We start from the raw sequence: 21,143 nt of genomic DNA, 5'->3' as shown, positions 1-21,143 counted from the left end.
ACTCAGTTTCACACTCACTCTCTGTGCTCCTTACACAATTGCAGATATTTACATAATAGTCTGGATTCTGTATCAGTGCCTACAAATAATGGTTTGTAGAGTCGCCGCATATTCCCTGAATGGATGTTCGAGCGGCTGAAGTTTCCTCTTATTTCTGTCAAACCCTGATATAGTGTTTTTGTTCGTAAAGGGGTTCTCCGAGATGCTGCCGTGACGTATACGCCTCTCCGCCAATCACAATCCTCGAAACAAATATAACCGACTAGCACTTGTTAGTGAGGAGAAAAAACCCACCGCGAAATGCAGGTCCATCTTCCAGCGGCGGTGAAATAAACCGAAAGCGTTTGAAATATATTCATATTTGTGATTTTTTGAAGGATTGGATCACCATCTTTTGCCCCGTGACGATTTTATTGTCATCTATCTTCGTGTTTCATTTTATTTGAGGATGTCGGTGGCGGGGTTTAAGAAGCAGCTGCACAAAGCGAGTCAGGTAAGGAGACGCCCGAGTTATTACAATGTTTATGTTATAGTCTAATACCCAAGTTATGAGGGTTTTGACAGATGACCGTGGAGAAAGCACTCGTGTATTGTCATCTGAAGTGGTCTGGTTGGGGTTTGTGCTTTAAGAGGCCCATCAGAGCGGCAGAATCGTCGCTTGACTTCATATCTGAATATTTCTGACAACTTTGTCACATTTGTATCAACGCTTTTGTTCATATAAGTTATATCTCAGCTCATTGTGATGTAACTACACGGCTTTTTGTGTGCATATTCTCTCGCAGCTTGCTGTTGTGAGGCCTGCTTAAATGAAATTAATTAATGATTAATTAGTATTGAATGTATTGTTATGATTATCATAATCATCATAATCTATAGGGGATGCCCAGGAACTGAAGTGTGGAGATGTTATCACGACTCATGTTGCGTGATGATGATGTCATTTTTGATTATGATGTCACGTGTGACCAGGTCAAAACTATTAGCCTACTTTTTTTCCAATATTTAGGCTACTAGTATCTATTTAATAGTCACTAAGACGTATTCAGTACATACTAGTACTAATTCTACCCTACAAGCTACTTTCCTATTGTTAATACCTACTAGCTATTGTTACTAGGAAATTATACAATAATTATATAGCCTAGTGTGTTTGTTGGTATCACCTGTTCCATTCTGTGGTGAGATGTATTCCAATTGTTGTTACCAGTATCAGTTCCATTAATACTTGTGGACTTGTCACGAGTATGTTTCCCAGTTGTCACTAGTAACATTTTTCATTTTATTATTGTGATTTCTATTTTGAATTTTTTTAACGTTAGTAGTCTAACTACTAGTACTAGTTTTAGTTGTCACTAGTCAGAGTTGGATCAACAATCTGTAAAAAAAAAAAATACAGATGAAAATGAACAAAATATTAGATAAACAAACAGATTTGGTGAAGTGCCATTACACAAACTTCATATTTCTAAGAGTCAGAATGAGATGAATAAGAACCAGCTAAGCGTACACAAAACACTTAGTGAGTTCACGTTTATTGTGCTTGAAAACTGTGGCCCAAAGTGTGGAAGGATGCCAATATTAATATATTGATTAATCATTTTTATTAGAAACAATAGTTAACGTTGGCATGAAATAAAAATTTAAGCCCCACCCCTGCAGGCCCGTGTTCTTCTGCCTCCACTTTTGAGTGCAACGCCCACATCTCACAATCCAATCAACAACCGATGCACAGAAGCAAGTCTCCGCCCCCTACAATTTTTCTTTTTCGATAATCCGCTACTTTCGGGCTTACGGCACGATATGGTGGAAAAGATCTGTAACTACTTCTGTTTCATCACAATTTTAATAATTAGGCTACATTACGCAAATGCTGTTTACTGTGTAAGTGGTTCTTTATGACATAAAGGAAAAACAAACACACAATATGGCATCACTTAATGTTAAAGAGTTAATGAATAAAGCCCAGCTGTTTTGCCTCTCAAAAAGACATCCCATTTTAACAGCTGGATAAACCCCCAACAATAGGCACATTCAGACTGTACAGTTTCACTTCTGTGTGAGACTGTGAGTAGCCTTCTATGTTTAGCCATTCTGAGTTTAGTATCCTCTTTTTTTTTTTAAATAAAGACATTCAGTGGAGCATGTGTTTGTTTGGGAGAACTGTCAAATCCCTCTTTACTTGATTAATGTTTTGCCATATCTCAGGTAGAAGGTGGTTCTGCATCATTAGGCTTCAATGTTACTTCAACTGTACCTCTCAAATTAGTGGTAAATGCTTTACTGTAATTCCTGTAATTTACAGTCATCTGAAACCATAACATAAGCTTTAATTCATAACACTTCACAATCTGCAATCAGTTTACACCGCGTGCATAATATAGCCTGACTTGATCTAAAATCTGTAGTGTGTCATCCAAAAATTGAGATCAGGGAGTCAGATTTATGTGACATTATGATATTTTTTTCTTTTACATGTTCGGAAGAATTCTTGTCAGTCACAAACTCATGCCGGGGTGTTGCTATGCCGTTTCTAAGGTGCTTTGAGTGGTTTTAAAGTGTTGCTATGTAGGCTAATTGATATGGTGTCAACCTGAAAACTTAATATCAAGAACATCCAGGTAATCAAAAATACCTGAAACTAGAGGTGGACGATTAGTTTTTAATGTATATGTTATTTAAAATAAGAACAATGAGGCGACTTACAAACAATAGGACAAATACAATAAAACAAAGATACAAATGAAATAAACAGTGCTTTACGTTTTTCAGGTAGGCTTACATTAGATCTATTTAACTGTAGCATTCAAGTAAGAAACGATACAAAAACTGAATAATCAAATGTAAAACTAAAACACTGCATAGTCTTTACATGCATTAAATATACATTGATTCATAATAAAGCTACAAAAGTTATTCAGTCAAGAGCAGTGAGTGATTTTCCCTTTATCTTGTTGTTTGACAGACAGCAGCAGGTTTACTGTATTAGGCTGCTGTGACTGTCACTTTAAGACCTAATGCACAGATCCTATTGACATTCATCTGATTTCTTTCCCAACTGTTTACGTTCACTTAAGACAAAACCAACTGTGTTTACATGAATACTCACCAAGACAGGAATTTTGACATAACTGTGTGTGTATTTGACTGTTCAAGTGTAATAAGCTGCGAAAGAGAACTGAATTTGGGATTGCACACTGTCTGAGAGGCGGCTTTCTGTGCACACGCGTGTACCGCAATGAGTTGGTTTCCATCAGTTTAATACTTAGAACTAGTGGCCGATATAAAGCCGATATAACTTCTTGATTCTGTAATCCTATTACAGCATTTTTCACAAATAAATAAATTGTTGCAAAAAATAATGAATAAAAAAGGAAGTAAAAACTGTAATCAACAGGGCACTCGGTAATCTGTTAAGTTTGTGCCCACTGGGAACCATATTAATAAAATCATTAGGTAACACTAATTATACAGCACACACAGTGAAAATTACATGAATATGACAGTGGGAAACTACTTTGTTGGTTCTTTATAGTTGTAGTTTTATAGTTTTTGTGCAATGAATCAGAGATTTATTGTTTGTACATTTATTCTCAGTAGTCTAGGCCTATTTCATATCAGGATATTGTTTAATCTTTTTGAGCTGTCTAGTCAATGTTGATATATTTTGATGCTCCTTGTTGGTCATTGTGCTTTGTTATGATAAGCCATATTATCGCACAAGCTAGATAATAATCATTCCAGTCATAAACTAAACAAAACAGATTTTTTTGTGTGACATGCATAGGCTCACCAACGCTAATCTCCAAATGTGGCTGTTGTTTCTCATTTGATTGTTTTGAAACCCCACGCTGTGCCCACCAGCAGGTTTGCAGCAGTTTTTAAAAATATTATGACACTTGTCTTTTGACATCTTTAAATGGATATTTTCCATTGTGTGCTGTAGAAAGCTGTTTGTATATAGAGTGTAGCTCAGTTTTTAATGTAATTTTAATGGGATGATTGCTGCTTGTGTACAAGGCCATTGTAATAAAGCCCTGTGTTTTAGTCTTTAATGACCAGCGCACTAGAACAGATTTTTGAATATGGATGAAAGCAACACATTTTACCCACCTACAGGTTTTGTGATGGTAGAAATGCAAGACAATCCAAACGCATGAAGGGAAATTTAGATATTCAGCTGAGATGTTGCTCACTACCAATCTGTTAGTTTGGAGATGTAAGCACTTTAACTATGAATAAGTGGTGTTGAAGATAATCATATTTTAATAATATTTTGGTTATCCAAGTTCTGTTCCCTGCATGCATAGCTGATAGACAGCATCGAAACTGCCTTGGTTGGCAGTTCAGTCTATTTCTTCTAATACAAAGTTCACTAGGTGTCATTAGTTGACATTGTTTAAACAGATTTATAGCTGATAAGAACTGGGCAGGCTAGAGCTCGTATATAATTTTGTTTTCTTTTCCCAAAGGCTCTATCCTCTCCATATCCATCAACTCGCTGTAGGAATTAAATGCATCTTGTGTCAATTGCTCTTTTCAAGAGATTGTTTCACAGGAAAGCTGAACTCAACCTTCAAGAGTGAATGAGTTTTAGGAGGGATTTTTCCCAGTTAAGCAATACACCAGGATCAGAGTAACTTAGTAACCAGTTGTCAACATGAATCAGGGATAGGCATGTGTGATTTCATGAGCTTTATGTAAACCTGGCGAAAAGGCTCACTGCTGTTGAATCTATAAGTTAGGTGCAAAGGTTTTACTAGAAAGGTTTTACTTAAAATGTATTCATCCACATTCAGGAAACCCCATTTACACATGCAGATGGAAAAAAGAAGGAAAGATCACAAAGAATCAAAGTTCAAATTGTTCCCATATCCCCCCCGAGACCTAGGAATAGACGTCGGGCCTCTGTAGAGGACATTTTATTTTAGTGAATTTCTCTGGAAACATTAGCCTGGTCCTACCAAACTCTCGTACATTTCAGTTGTACAGAGAGTTTGGCCACTCTCCATTGACAAGCGTTAACTTCCTTGAAGGCGGTACTCTGTTGAAGTTTAAAACTATTGGATTTGCGCAGAGCCCCTCTGGATCTGCCATAACCAATCCCTAACGTTTGGTCGTGACATAACCCTACAACTCGAACTAGCGCACGACCTCAACGTCATCGTTCTCAGCCACTCCCTCTGTTCGCTGATTGGACCGCTAAAAATTACGTAGTACGTATAGGAGGGCGGAGCAAGGCTATGGCAACATAGCCTACATGCCAGTCTGGATGTCTTTAAAATGACTGAATGACCAAATGTACAGAACTTCTGTACAGAAAATATGATGATATTTTGTAATTATCATTTAAATCTGACTAATTTTCACTTTTTTTGTTGTTGTCATGAAATCAGCATCTCAGGAAAAAGTTATGGGGTTTCAAATCAGAATATGGCTTTCTGTTATGAAACAGGGCATCGATTTCATACATGACCTCTGTAGAGGACACCAGGACTTACATCATGGCATATCAGGCATTTTGGAGACACAACAAGTGAATAGGGAAAGAAATTCTACATCAATCTGCATCAAAAACACATTAATATGCAAATGACAGATGCATTGCATAGCATGGGAATGGCATTTATGGCCATGTTTACGTTTACACGCATATTGCATAAAGTTAAATGGTATATCAAATCCTTCTGTTGTATCTTTCATAATAACATAGCCTAGTTGGGGATCATCTTTATAGTTTGGATAAAAAAAGCATGAAACCTAACCTACATTTTTTAACCACTTTTACATTTACTCAGAGAACCATGTTTTGCTTTCATATTTCTTGGTTGGCTCCTTAATGCATGTCATGATACTTTCTAAGTAATTGTATGAAAACAGTTCATTCCACTGATGTTCAAGGTTAATTTCACAACTTGAAATATAAATATCAGGGTCAGGAGAACCTGAAACTAGCCGATTATACAGGCCTTCCTTACAGTCGACTAGAGTCATTCAGGCAACTCACTGACTTGTTGGTTTTGTAGTTTCACACATGAATGGAAATGAAAATCTAATGGCTGCCTCTTTATGCTTTTATATGCATTTAGCTGATGCTTTTATCCAGAGCAATTTCAAAGAATTTTTTCTTCATTTTGCATTGAAAACTGTCTGAGGAGATTGCAGCCTTATGCGCAATTTCTGGAGGTCATGCAGCAGTTATTTTTCCTCTCCATACCAAAAGTATAAATGCATAGAAAGACAAAAATACAGTTTTTCAATATCAGCCAAGATGTCCTTTGCCGTTTATTACAGAGTCTCAAATTTGATAGTTGTCTTTTTTTTGTGTGACAGCACAATCCAAACTGCAAATTACAGAAAGTAGTGTTGAAGCATAATTTGTTTTCTTCAGCACAAATTAGTATCATAAACCAACTGTGAAATCCAGGACGCCTGTATGCAGGGAACACACAGTCCTCAGTTCCTCTTCACAGAAATGAGACCAACTGGTAGATGTTTACACAAGTCTTCAGCTCTGTTACTGCCACATTCATTATTGATTATGTCCTATCGATCCGAGCACCCACTCCTGTAGAGGAACATCATTCTTACGAGGCTGATCTATGTTTATTACTCACATTAGCGAGAGCTCCCACGGTCTGTTGGCACAGTAATAGTTTTACTGAAGATGGTTGAGACCAGACGTTACCAGAGTTATTGAATGGAATGTAAACCACTTATATGTCCCGCACAGTCTGTTTTGGATTGAAGAGTTGTTTTCTGCTCTGTCTTCAGTGCCTTATGCTGTGTACACACCAAAAGATAATCAGGCTGATTTTAGGCCGATTTCCCCCCTTCTGACAATCCTAGCTATGTCCCGATTATCTTGATGGTTCTACAGATTATTTTATCAGATTTTCCCTTGGTGTGAGGTGTGTTAAGAGTGTCCAAACCTGCTCGGAAGAACGTCGGAGCCGCCCCGATCGCGAATCAGAAATCCTGATGTGTGGAGGGAACCCCGAGGACAAACGCGCACACGCTCTGGAGATTATCACGTGAAACGAAACAATATCCAATCAGAAAGAGAGATGATGGAAGACGGAAGCATAACAAACGCAGTCATGGCGTGGCACATTAAATTGATGTGGACAGCAGAGATGGAAGGATGAAAAATCCTTTTTTTTTTTTTTTGTGAATTTTCTGTGAAAATCATTCCAAACACTATTATCGCAATTTCTTCCTGCATTTTCTGCCATGCTTATTCTGAAGTCTCGCGAGATTTCGCAAGATTTCCTGTGTTCACAGTCGAGACTCTGGTTGAAAATCTGTTTTTGTGTGGTGTGCTGTCTTTGTCACATCATGGCACTATAGGAGCAAAACTGTTAAATCGAGGATTTTTTGTCCTCATGTTTGTGGTCTATCACATTTTGAAAATCTTATAAGATGTACAAAATCTTTTGGTGTGTACACAGCATTAGTCATGAGCATAAGACACTTTGAGAACCCTATGAACTATGTAACTGAATCGCTATTTGCATATTGTGATTAGTGCTACTAAACCATAATATGTTGGTAGTAGTATTTTAAAAGTTGCATGAATGGTGTACAATGTTTGATGGTTTTTCTAAGCATTCATACATGGTTTTTCAAATGTTATTTTCCACAAAGTGTAGAAACATTATGAAAAATGTAATTTGTTTCACCCTCATCATGTTGTTCATGTTATTATGAACATGGCTATTGGAATACACCACACAAGTCATAGACTACTTTTATTATATTTTTGATGTGCTTTTGCATATTTTGTGAAGCTCGAAAGTGTCAGTCCAGATCTAATATTTCTTCAATTTTTATGCAATTTAATTTATTTAGCTACATGCTGAGGCTTAGGCCTAGGCCCTGTTTTCACCTGGTATTAACCCTTTCACACGTAAGTTTAAAATATTCTGGCTCAGCATGAGTTTTTCAAGGCGACCGTTATTTAGAATGTGTCACTTTTTTTCTCTTTTTTATTCAAAATATTCACAAATTTGTTAGCCATGGCATGAAATATCTGATAATCCGATTGTCAAATATATGCAAGTGGAAGTGTTTTGTTGTTTAAACACCTTTATAACAATCGCGTTAGTTGAGCTGTATGCGCGATGGGCGCCGCCATGTTAGTTTGTGCCCCAGACGCAGTTCAGAGACAACACGTGAATTCATCCACTTCTCCCGAAATACATAAAAGTAAGTGGCTGGTGAACTGGGAGAAGTTACTTACACAATGTGTAGGCCTATCTGATATGAATAAAACGTGTCTAATTATAATGGAAAGGATTATTATTGCCTCTTCCATAGACATCAGTGTGTATTTTACATACTCTAAATGTATTGTAATGTTTATTTTTTTTACTTATGTGAATTTATATGTCTGAAACCTAAAATAAACATTATGTGGTTGAAAACACTGAAAAGTTTTGATATATGACAGCTCTGAGCGCCTGTCTCTGGCTTAGCGCCAGCCAACGTGCAAAAGCACATATGAATTTAGCACTTGATCACGTGATGCACTCACCGTTCTAATCACACCGGTGTGATCGTACGCTCCAGGGACCAGCCTAGACTGATCACACCGGTGTGATTGTACGCTCCAGGGACCAGCCTAGACTGATCACACCGGTGTGATTGTACGCTCCAGGGACCAGCCTAGACTGATCACACCGGTGTGATCGTAGGCTCCAGGGACCAGCCTAGACTGATCACACCGGTGTGATTGTACGCTCCAGGGACCAGCCTAGACTGATCACACCGGTGTGATCGTACGTGCGAAAGGGTTAAGATGCGTTTTGGTTGATCTGATAACAAGTAGACGAGGAAGACAAATTCCTGTTTAGTGTTTTAATCTGTCTCTTTTGTCCACTTTCAACCACTTTTGTCCTGATTTCTTTGAGGGGAGGGTCTATGGGCTGGTAAATGTATGTTTTTTTTGTTTTGTTTTTCAGATCTTTCGATCTAATAGACTAAATAAGCTCATGCAATTTACACATGAACGTGACTGGAGATGGCGGTAAAACATATGGAAAGCAGCAGCTTAAGCATTTGCAGTAAAGCATTATTTGATGAACATACACATTAAGATGGTTCTTTTTGTTGTCGTCTTGGACATCCTGGACATGTAAAAAAAAAAAGAAGTGTTTCTCATCAAGCACCCTGCTGTAACCGAAGTTACTTCACTTTCTCTAATGGCAGTTATATGAACTTTCCCCCCCGAGGGGAAGAGGCCCTCGCGTTTCACTCTGCCAGGCTGTTTAAGTGACTTTTAAAGGTAAATTTAAAAGGTTTATCCTTTCTTAAGGATCTTCATTTGATGGATAGGGTTATTTCAAGTTTTTGGCACTCTGAACTCTTCCTCGGTGAAGGTTTGCCAGATATATATATAATATATAATATATTTAAAAAAAACAAGCCCCTTAAAAGTGCAATATAATAGACAGACATGGCAAAACTGTACCAAGGGAACAAATATTAACAATAACTAGTATTACCAATATCCTAAAAAACTAAAAGTCAGGAAATGTAATTTATTATAAATAAAATAGTTCAATATAAAGTATTTAGATATTATGAACTGATTGATGAAGTAAAACAATAACATGGGATAATGTAATAATAATAAAATAATAATTACACCTATGAGTTGTATTTAAAATCAATCAATTGGGACAGAGGTTTTCTTATACATAAGGCTTCAAGGCCTTATTCTTATACATAAGGATGGATAAGGGCTTCAAGAAGAAATTTTATAAAAACCGAAAACAAGTTTAGAATCAAATCTAAATTCAAAATTCGATTTAAAATCGATTTTTCATTTGATCATTTTTATTCCAATTCTGAGATTCCAAAAGATTCTTACCCATAATATAATTTATATCACGGTATGTAAATAAATCCACGTAGCACTGTACTACCTAAAGTTATTGACACTTTAGAATGAAAAAGTGAAGAATTTTTTTTTACTATGTTAAATACTCTTTCTGTAACAAAAAAAAAAACTTACTTTGTATTTGATCTCTTGTTTGTAGTTTGCTTTTGTTAATATTTTTTTAATAAAAAAATATATTAAAAAATAACTATTGTGATATCTTTATCGTGAAATGAAATTTTTCATATTGTGAAGACTGGAGTAATGATATTTAAATTCAGCTTTGTCCACTAGGTGCTGTAATTAGAAAACTTAAAAAACTAAAAACTAAAATTTCACTGTTATGCCTATGCCTATGACCTACAGTTATACTTATCATTGAGTTCTAAGGATCTGAATAGTCTGGATGTCCTTCAAGTTTGCTTGACTGACGTACAAAATTGGAGTTAAAGGGATATTTCACCGCTGGAAAGATGAATGTGTATTTAAATTGGGTCATTTATGTCGTAGAAATGTGAAATTATTTTAGAAGTTGGTGCTTTCTAGACTGAGAAAAGCCAGAAAAAATATTTTTGGCTCATTTACATTTACATTTACATTTATTCATTTAGCTGACGCTTTTATCCAAAGCGACTTACAATTGCTATATATGTCAGAGGTCGCACGCCTCTGGAGCAACTAGGGGTTAAGTGTCTTGCTTAGGGACACATTGGTGTCTCACAGTGGATTCGAACCCGGGTCTCTCACACCAAAGGCTCATGTGGATGAAAGACAACAACTCCCAGAATGCACTTGCTTCGCTGCCCTATGAGGCCACTCCCAAGCCATGCCTACCGGTTACAGAGGGCAGTATTGGAAGAAATGATACAACTAGGCTACTAGTTGACTCGAAATTGAAAAGACGCCATTTTATCGTGAGATCCCAACCCCTATGGGCGGATTGAAAACATGCGGAACTAGCTAAATTTGTTATTGTATCATGATTCAGTGTGAAATGTTTTCAAGTTGAACAAAAGTTGTCATGCAATTCTGTTTTCATATTCAATTAGAGCTGCATGATTTATCGTTAAAAATATAGCGATCTTGATTCAAACACCCACGCAATATTTTTCCTAAATGAAAACGATTCAGCTGTGTCTATTTAGCCTAACCTTTGACAAATACGACGATACAATCACAGTGAACATTCAAAACTGCGTTAGCGCTCCCGCTTCAAATAAAGATTGTGTCATTACACCAGTAGGTGGCGACAAGTGACTGTTAAAAAATGTGTCATTGAATCATTCAAGAGATTCATTCAAAAATGCTGATTCATCCAGTAATGAAACAGGTGAAGTCTTTTTTGAGTCATTGAATCATTCACAACAGATTATATATATTTTTTAAATTCACAATTAATAAAAAAAAAATTTAAACAGATTGCAATACTTAATATTTTGTCAGAACCTCTAGTAAATTACATGTATTTTGTTTAGTTGTCTATTCAGAATCGTGGGAGAATCGTGATTTCAATCTTTAAAAACACGTCATTCTCAATTTGTCCAGAATTGTGTATCTCTATATTCAGTTATCGCTGTCAGTTCTGAGTAGTAGTTGTGGGCATTCCTGCTAGTTGGCATGTTATTCTGGAACAGGTGGCATTTACGAGTCTGTGTGGAGCATTCATGTTTTTGTGACCTTTTATTGAAACTGCATTGATGAATCAGTTCTTGAAAAGGTAGTATAGGAAATCATTTCCCACCCCTCAAAAACAAACAAACAGAAAACACAGTTGTTGTTTATATTTGATTGTTTTCTTAGCTTTTTACCTGTAAAGGAAAGGGGCTCATCGCTTAGAGCTGTTCCATTGATCATGCCTCAGTATTGTCTTTATTCTCTAGGGAGGAAAAAGGTCAGAGCGCTCATGCTGGGAAACTCTTTCACAAACAACTGTATTTTTTACTCCGGTACCCTGCAGGAAACTACACTTCTGAGAGAACATTGAGTCTTTGACTGTCTTTTCTCAGATGTCTGATTTTGACATACGGATCTGTATGTGTCCATCGAAGTACATTTTTGTTCATTTAAAGGGGTCATGAATTGAGAAATCAAATTTTCCTTGAACTTTTGAAGAGGTCATTGTACTATAAAAACATTCTGTAAGTTTCAGAACTCAAATTCCTCGTTCATGTAGTCATAACGTTCTGTGTCTCGTGTATTGCTGTTTATGCGTCAACTTCACATTGTTTCTGTTCGTAGTATGTTGTGCTGGATAGTATCATACCGATGGTGAAGATGGATAGGTTAAACTATAATTGATAGCTGTCAAATTAATTACAGTATTTCCCATACATTGGTTCACAATATCAACACAGCCTTTTGGACAATCTATTTGTGGTTGGCATTGACATCGTTGAATAAACATGAGCACTGCACGTTTCAAAGTCAAAACGTGGCGCGGGTGTTTTTATTTATGTAATGTATCTTTGAAGGGAACTGTCTTTAGGAAAGTTTCGATATTATTTTCATTTATCAATCTTTCTTTATCTTTCCTGCTAAAGCAGCGTTTATGAGCGCTGCTCTGTGTACAGCCGTTACCGGGGAAATCACTATTTCCGCCTCCTACTGGCACCTCTTTGTATACAGCCTTGCAAACCTGTATTAAAGCTGCCGTCGGCAAACATTTTTTGATCATATTCAGTGAAATCGACACTATAATCCGACAGAACAACATAAATAAGGTGGTTTTAGAAAAAAACCCGAGCTTCTAACTCAACCTGGAGCGTGCTATTTGTTTTGCAAAAATCCACCGCTCCCGGATCATCGGGTCCAATCAGCGCAGGGGGGTGTGAGATCTGACTGTCAATCACAGGTCATGCACAAGTCACAGATCCCACTCCCCCCTCGCGCACGTTACAATCACATGCCTCGGGCTATTACCTTGGTCCGTCCACTGGAGTGTAGAAACATCCGCGGGGACATAGTCTTCATCTGAGACTTGTATTTCGCTTTCAAAACACTAACAAATCAAATAAGCTCATTTAGAGTATAAATGACGTTAGCAATTGCAATCTATGGGTAGATTAGCCAGGGTTGCATACCTCCGAGTTCTCCATGGTGTTGATCGATGCTGATGAGACGGGCGCGTTCACAGAAAATGTGTGCACACGCACTGACGAGCACGAACTCGATGGGCGGGTATTCGTTGATAGTGGGGGAGGGGCATGAGAGTTCCACTCAATCTTCCAGGGTTGCCGACGGCAGCTTTAATACTAGTGTGGATTTTTTCTACAGTATTCACTCATGACAGTAAAATAGGGCATTCTAAGGCAATCTACTGCAGTATTTCCTCTCTCAATCAGTAGAAAATGCTTGGGGAAAAAAATACAGTCATAGGCTATACCGTGAAACCGGTATAATTTTTAAAAATACCGTGATATGGATTTTTGGTCATACCAACCAGCATTAGTAGCATGAAAATAATCTGTTATTTAAATTGTGATTAAATGATATATAGAAAGCAGTCAAATAAGTCTCCCAATAATTGCTGGAGCTGTCAATCACACAGCACGGGTATCAGTGACTAATCAGTGGCCAAATTCCCTTTATAATCAATGACGCTGTTTACGCTGCACAATTAATATTTAATTTAGCCTACATCGTGTTTGCACTGTTAGTTATGATGACAGCATTGTCAAGTGCAGAAATCGAGTTGCGTTGACGAGATCACTGCATTCATACGCTCAACAGACATGTCTGCCAATGGGGACAGAATTCTTTAGATCTAACAAGCCGTAAATGACAAAATTATTCAGTTGTATTCATTATTCAGTAAGTCCTCATACAATTTGTGAGCAATTCATCAGTGCACATAAATCTAAAGTAAAATATCTGTCTTCCATCAAAATGTAATAACCTTATTCTAATTTTTTTCAAATTGAATTTCCAGTTTCACTTGGATATATGTCACATTATGGACGTATAATGGATTGAGTCAGGATGATATTCTCCTCTAGATGAGTCACACCACACCGACCTCAAGTTGATTTCACACTTGCTGCTTATTTGTCATCATGTGCAGTGATAATAAAACACTACTGGATCCGTAATGGAGTCACGGTTTCCTGCTGCCTTCAGTGACTGTTATTATCTCAGGCACAGCTGTGTTCAGTGATCATTATCACCACCAGTAGACTTCCAGAAGCCTGTTGTTTCTATTGTATGTAATAGTTTGTAGTGAAACTCAGCCTCAGGTTTCAAAGCTCAATTCATTCTTTAACTGGCAAATGTCAACAAGGAATTAAAGGAAGATTGCAGGTTATTTTCTGTTTCAGGACTACGGATCGCATCTGTGGCCTGATTAGTAACTTTGTACACATTATTAATGTGCTACTGTAATTCCACTTGTCTTTTGGTTTTACAAACTGATGGACGACTCAAAATTACACTAATTACTATGAGGTGCAGATGCAGTAAACACATTAAGATGAAAATAACCCTTTAATAGCAGCATTTATAGTCAGCTAGAAATTACAGTCTGTGGGTGTTTACATGACCAGAGAGTCATACATAGATAAAGAATTAGAAATATTTTTGTATTAATCAAATTTCAAATCATCAATCAAATAAACATTTCAACTATAATTTCTAGAGAAATTTATGCATAATACAGGTGTTAGCTGTATTTAAATGGTGGGAAATGGGAAACATGGTGTGGTGTTTTTGTTTTAAATGCACAATAATTTGGGCACCTCTGAGGAGAAAAAGCCCGTTTAAACCAAAGACGATAACTATAATATGTTACCAATTTTAAAGTTTTACGATTTCATATAAATCCAAACAGTCATGCTTAAAGATGGCCATCTTTAAATAAATACACAAAAGCCATAGCATTGAAATTAGACGCATATGTATATTATATGTAGGCTATACTTTCACACTTTATTTGCCTCTATTTTAGAACACTAGATGATTATCTAATCAAAATAACAAAATATGTATTACAGTGACGATAAAAAAGAACTGAAATCGAATGCGTTTCTGATTTGTTTAAACGTTTCTGTCGGCTGCGTGACTACAGTTTGCTTTCTCACGATGCTAGCTTTAAATATGGAAATTCGCTGCATAACGAATGCATAAAAGTGACCAGCTGCATATAAACTAATGCAAATAGATTGTAACGATCGTGTCATTAAACATTTGGGTCGGACTTGCGTGTGTTTTTGTCACACATAATGCTGTTCTCCACTAATGCAGCTTCTAGTCAACAAATTATATACCATATAATTGTATGAAAACACGTACGGAAGTGTACTGTTTACATACCGTTTCATTGTCTTTGTAAAATCCGCATCTGAAGTGTCCCTCTTTGTGCAGAGCGCAGCCTCAGACGCTAATAAAGTAATCGTTATGGTTATCATTTGTTTTCTGTGGAATTTTCGTGCAGTGTTTGTGCACAATGAAAGCATTAATGTGCATTAAAAAAAGAAGGTACATTTTGATTTCAGGCTGAGTTTAATCACACATTTATGTGTTCGAGTAGTGAGAATGTCATTGAGTAGTGTAAGTCAAAAGCAATACTGCCATATGGGGCTAATTTCCTTTGTGTGTTATGGCTAAATTTAGCCTGACCTAGTTGGTTGCTAGTGAGTGGAGTTCGAGGAAGCCACAGAGACTGACAAGATCATGGTATCTTGGGTAGGAAGCTGATTTCAGGGACTCAACAGCTGTTATTGTTATTTAGTATCAAAAACTGATTTTAAATTTTCCATGCTTATTTAATATATACTATAATAATATAATATTGTAAAATAGTTCAAATTTTAAATGTTTTCTATTTTAATATATTTCAAAATGTAATTAAGCACTTGTGATGGCAAAGACGTTTCCACTCATTTTTGTTTTGTAGAGACAGCATCCTCTGAGGTAGAACTGAAACATTAAATGCAGCATATTAAATACATACAGAATACTTTTTTTAAACTACTCAACTAAATGTTTGACATTATCATTCACTATCATTTTCCTTTTTGGACCAACCGGCTGCAAATGTCCTGGGTTCTCTCACGACTTTGTCGAGCTCTTTTATGTGTTTTGTTTCATCCTCCACTCTTTAGATGTGTGTAATGGCCTTACGTAAAGAACACAGCAGTAGTACTGCCTGAAAAAACATTGAGTGTTATCTGGACGGTATCCGCTTGCTATTGTGAAGCAACCGCCCAACACCAGCGACACACAGTTCAGAGGGTCAAGTCAAATATATTGTGGTGTATTAGACAGGAATAGTTTGTGCTGCTGTTAGTGTGTGTTAAATCTCAGCCAGTGAAATATCTAAAGTCACCACAGAATAAAATAGAGATAGATGAGCATACCAGACCAAAGGCCTTGGGTTTGAAGGAAAGCTTTTTTCAAGGTTTACTAAAGTCTTAGATCTAATATTTATGTTCAGAAGTTAATTTAATATGCCGCACAGTTTCTGAAATTTATTACAGATGTGCAGATCTGTTTTTGACTCGATTAGGCCTGAACGATTTTGGAAAATAATAGGGCTGGACCCGAATATTCGAATATTCGTTCGGTGGGTTGGTATTCGATTTGAAAATTTGACATTCGAATATTCTTTTTTTTTTTTTTTTTGGCACACCTGGGATCCCCCGCGAAACGGTTCTCATTCGCGCTTGAATAAGGCCGGCGACACACTGGCTGCGTGGCGTGTCCGTTTTTATTTCGGCTCCCATGTTAACAGGTTGGAGTTTGCACACTGCCTGCTTGAGACACGCGTCTCAGGCGCGGCTCGAGCCACGCGGAAAACTTGTGCATGCTAGAAATAGAACAGACCCCAGTGTTCCAGCAACGGGAGTGTTCTCTCGATAGAGCGCAGAACAGTGGAGTTTGTATGGACCAAAGTGCATGCCTGAGCTTGTGTTTTGAGTTAAGCTGCGTTTGTGGAAAATAGAATAATAGAAACAAAATGTATTAGCCTTTTTACCCGTTATTATCAAACTAAATTAATCTCGTTTTTAATTTAAATTAATTTCGTTTTTTCTTTATTTAAATTTCGTTTTTCTTTATTTAAATTTCGTTTTTTCCTTTATTTAAATTTCGTTTTTCTTTATTTAAATTTCGTTTTTTTCTTTATTTTAAATTTCGTTTTAAATACAAAATTAAATTCTTTATTTAAATTTCGTTTTTCTTTATTTAAATTTCGTTTTTCTTTATTTAAATTTCGTTTTTCTTTATTTAAATCTACTGTGTCAGTAATTTGTTAGTCAGAAAAATATAGACTACCTTAAAAGTATTGCTTAATTTAACAGACCTGTGTGCGTGCGTTTTATATCACTAGTGCAGTGTCCGTTATCGGAGCATAATAAGCCCTGCCCGCGTGAGGCGCGCCGCTTCCCGCTCGCGCTGTTCTGTAGTTTATTAAAAGTGTATTAATTCTGAATGTGTCGCGTCTCGCATGTCCATCTATATTGCACCAAATGCAACACTGCACTCCCAGTGAAGTCGATTGGATAAACGGTTCTCGAAATAATCAAAATGCAAACGGACATACCGACACATAGAATACTGGCTTTATTAGAGAGAAGAATAATGTTCAGCACCCTCTCTCCGAAGCTTCGAATATTCGATGTTCATTACTACCGAAGCTTCGAAGCTCAAAAAATGGTATTCGGACCAGCCCTAGAAAATAATCGAATTGCAATTGCGATTTTTAATATGCAATTATTTTTTTTATCTCTTTATCTTCTGTATTATTCAACAAAGACAAGCAATAAATCATAGTATAGACCTTATGCGCCAGAGAAACAAGGGTGCAGCCATCTTTAGAATATTGTCTTTGAACTTCCGTTTTTGCGGTCGCTCTGTATATCTCTATGGCATTTCTGTCCAGGAGTAATTCGCTTTTAAAGTGGATTTACTTAATGTAAAGTTAACGAAAGTTATCATGAGGATTGCAATGTTTAAAGCAGATGTCTTAAAGGTCCCATGACATGAAATTTCCACTTTCTGAGTTTTTTTAACATTAATATGAGTTCCCCTAGCCTGCATATGGTCCCCAAGTTTCTACAAATTTTAATCGGTGTAAATCGAGCTTTTGCTATTTTTCTCTACCTTTGAGAAAATGGAAGCTCAACCAGGCTGATCTTGAATCTCCTCCTTATGACGTTATAAGGAGAAATGTTACCTCCCCTTTCTCTGCTTTGCCCGCCCAGAGAATATTTCTCGCCCATGAGAAAATGAGCTAGGAAGTAGAACGCGCGCGCGATTTTAGTTTGTCCACGCGAGATATCATGGCTTTTGAGCGAGCGAAGCATAATAATTGCTCAATAATTGGATGTACAAATGAACATCGAATGGTCAATACAGAGCTGGGCTTGCTGAACGTCGGACAAGTAAGTCAACAAATTATACAAGTGTGTTGCTTTACTGTTTATGGTTACCTAGCTTCTTACACGTAGAATGTGGCTGTCACATTAGCTATGCAGCTACTGTATGCAGTTACTTAATGTAAAGGTAGACAGCATCAAGTTACACACACTGTAACGCGAGTGTTGTACATTTCTTTGTTATTTGGATAACCATTTTCCTGTTGGTTATATGGCGCGCGCGATATCCGCATTTCAAGATCGCAGAGCTTGATGTAATTGTAATAAGATAAATTACAGACGTTACAGATTTCTCATGAAAAGGCAACAGTAGGTTCGCATTAGCTACATGATGATCCGAATAAAGTACCGTATCCAGACATAATATTTTAAACTAACCATTCGGAAACGTCCTGCTGGAGCCGCTGAGTTGCAACTTCTTCATCCGTTGCTTCTCCATCTGGATCAGATTCTGGGTCAAACTGAAATGCTTGAACGACTGCGTGTCTTCGTGCCATTGCAATATATCCAACATAAACAAACATGCATGGTACCGTAGCGCAAGATGGTCAAGGCCACACCCACCCTCCACCTTGCGCCGCCTTTCTCCTCTTCATTAGTATTTAAAGCTACAGACACCGAAACGGCCCGTCTGAAGGAAGCTCATTCTGGGACTGGCTTGTAGTGGCTATAATTCTGCACCGAGGCTGAATTTTTGGAAAGAGATTTCAGATACAGTACTAAGGACCACTAAGGACTATATTAAAGCCTACAAAAAGTAGCATGTCATGGGACCTTTAACAAATGTCAGTAGACCGGAAAGATTTTAAAACGAACGGTTCATTCATAAATACGCAAGATCGCTGTGAAAATACAGACCGGAAGACAAAAGACAATGAGCACAGCTCTGAAAAGTGGCGGGGCTACATAAGGTCTATAGTAGGGGTGGGAATATTTAGGCACCTCGCGATCCGATCCGATTCCGAGAGTCATGCACGATCCGATTCCAAAAACGATTCTTAATCTACTTTTTTTTTCCTTTTCTTATTAAAGCCGCAAAAGGTGATTCTCTAGGCTCAGTAGCTTCTTTTCTTTTTTCTTTTTTTTAATCATGTAATCATGTAATCATGTAATCACCTACAATTTCAAAATCATGTCTGATCCACTCCATATGTCTCCCGATATATTGTGCATCTTACTCATGCTGTTCACCTATCTTACTCATGCTGTTCACTTTTCATATAATCAACATAGATGAAATAAAAAAATAATTTATTATTTAAACATAAATCTGAAACTAAATACGTTTTCTTTAATGGCTACAACACGTAGGCCACTAGGCCTACAGTACAGAGAAATTTTATGTCGGAGCGGAATTTGAGCAAACGCAGTTTTACCAGTGAGCATGTGGGGCAAGGGTGCGTTTTTTCGAATAATAATCAAATAATTCCCATCGATCATCGATTATTATTTTTGCTTGAAATGCCCATCCCTACAAAATACAAAATGTCTTAATCAGACAACGGACAAGCATCATAGCATAAGAAAGAAAATATATATATAAATAAAGTAAAATAAATAAATAAAATAAAAATACATTCAAGTAATTAATAAAGAAAGAAATAAAAGAGGCTCAGTAGCTTCTGCAGCACGAACACAAGCATGAAGTCCGCCGTTGTTGTTGCTGTTACGTGACTTAGCGGTGTCTGACTAGGGTCGACACGTAGGGTGATGACATCATCGTTTCACAAAATATACGCATTGGCTGTACACACGAAAACGCAAGTGTGTTGTTTTCAGATTTATCCACTCTGGGACCTGGTTTAAATAAATAGCGGTTTCAGTCTCCCAAAACGCTGGATCCGTCTGGACGAAACGCCGATACAATATATATATATTTTTTTCGAATACAGCTAAACGCGTCTCCGTGTTGACGTGTGGAAGAACATAAACTGTTCTTTGCTGTGATAGTCCAGGCCTAGTTGCGTAGAGTGCCAAGTTGATGCTTCCTCTGCAGACTGCTTTACTCTTGTTTGTAATCGCAGCCTTCACGGTTAAAAAAATCTTATTTTATCATTGCGCGATATTGTCGCCAATGCAATTAATCGTTCAGCCCTAGACTCGATTACGATGTACAGTCATTTTTGGCACTTAATCCGTTTTGTGCGCTTTAAATTCCACCATGAAATTACAAAAGCAGCTTTGTTTATCACACAAATCATAAAAATCGACCAAAAAGAGACCTGATCTTTTCCTCTGTTAGGCTATATAGCCTAAACAAATAGCCTAACTGGATTTGATTGACTGGATGTTGAAGTCAAATGCCAAATTTTCACCTTTAACATTTCAGTATTGTTGGTTTGAAGTTAATTAAATATTAATTTGTAGGGTTTTGTTGCACCATACTGCATTATGCTGGATGTAGTCTTCCACTTGTGTAGGTTTGAATGTCAGTCATGTGTGTTTGTAACAGAGAAACTAGTGTGTAGGAGGATTATGCTGTGGGCTATGTTGTGTGCAGCACAAAGGGGCATGATGTTACATATTATTGAATCACTTAATTACTGTTAAAGCCATGCTAGGGTGAACATTTGTCTTCCTAAATGATGTTCACTACAAAACATGATGTCTTAATAGATAATCTTACATCATTTAGTTGCATCATATTTCATTAAATCATCATTTCTGTTTTCTCAGTGGGCAAGTTAAGGACATATCTGAGATTTTGACTTCGGTGTTGATTGTTGTGAAATTAGTAGGCCTAATTTCGTACCAGTTCTGGTGTATCTACTTAAATTAAATAAATAAATGAATAATATATATATATATATATATATATATATATATATATATATATATATTTTAGGGCTGCAACTAACGATTATTTTGATAATCGATTAATCAGACGATTA

At 36.9% G+C, this 21,143-nt stretch overlaps 1 protein-coding gene across 1 annotated transcript in view; it reads left to right on the top strand.

Moving 5' to 3' along the window:
- Positions 1 to 257: 257 nt before the first annotated feature.
- sh3gl3a (SH3-domain GRB2-like 3a) overlaps positions 258 to 21,143 on the top strand; it is a 41,198-nt gene continuing 20,312 nt past the window's right edge. Inside the window, exon 1 of the mRNA XM_082154789.1 lies at positions 258 to 493. Coding sequence (XP_082010915.1) covers positions 449 to 493 — 45 coding nt within the window. The 5' untranslated portion in view covers positions 258 to 448. The remainder of the gene's footprint in view (positions 494 to 21,143) is intronic.

The sequence above is a fragment of the Leuciscus leuciscus genome (assembly GCF_965113295.1).
Source record: "Leuciscus leuciscus genome assembly, chromosome: 2".
Lineage (NCBI taxonomy): Eukaryota > Metazoa > Chordata > Actinopteri > Cypriniformes > Leuciscidae > Leuciscus > Leuciscus leuciscus.
This window is presented reverse-complemented; position numbering and strand designations above follow the sequence as displayed.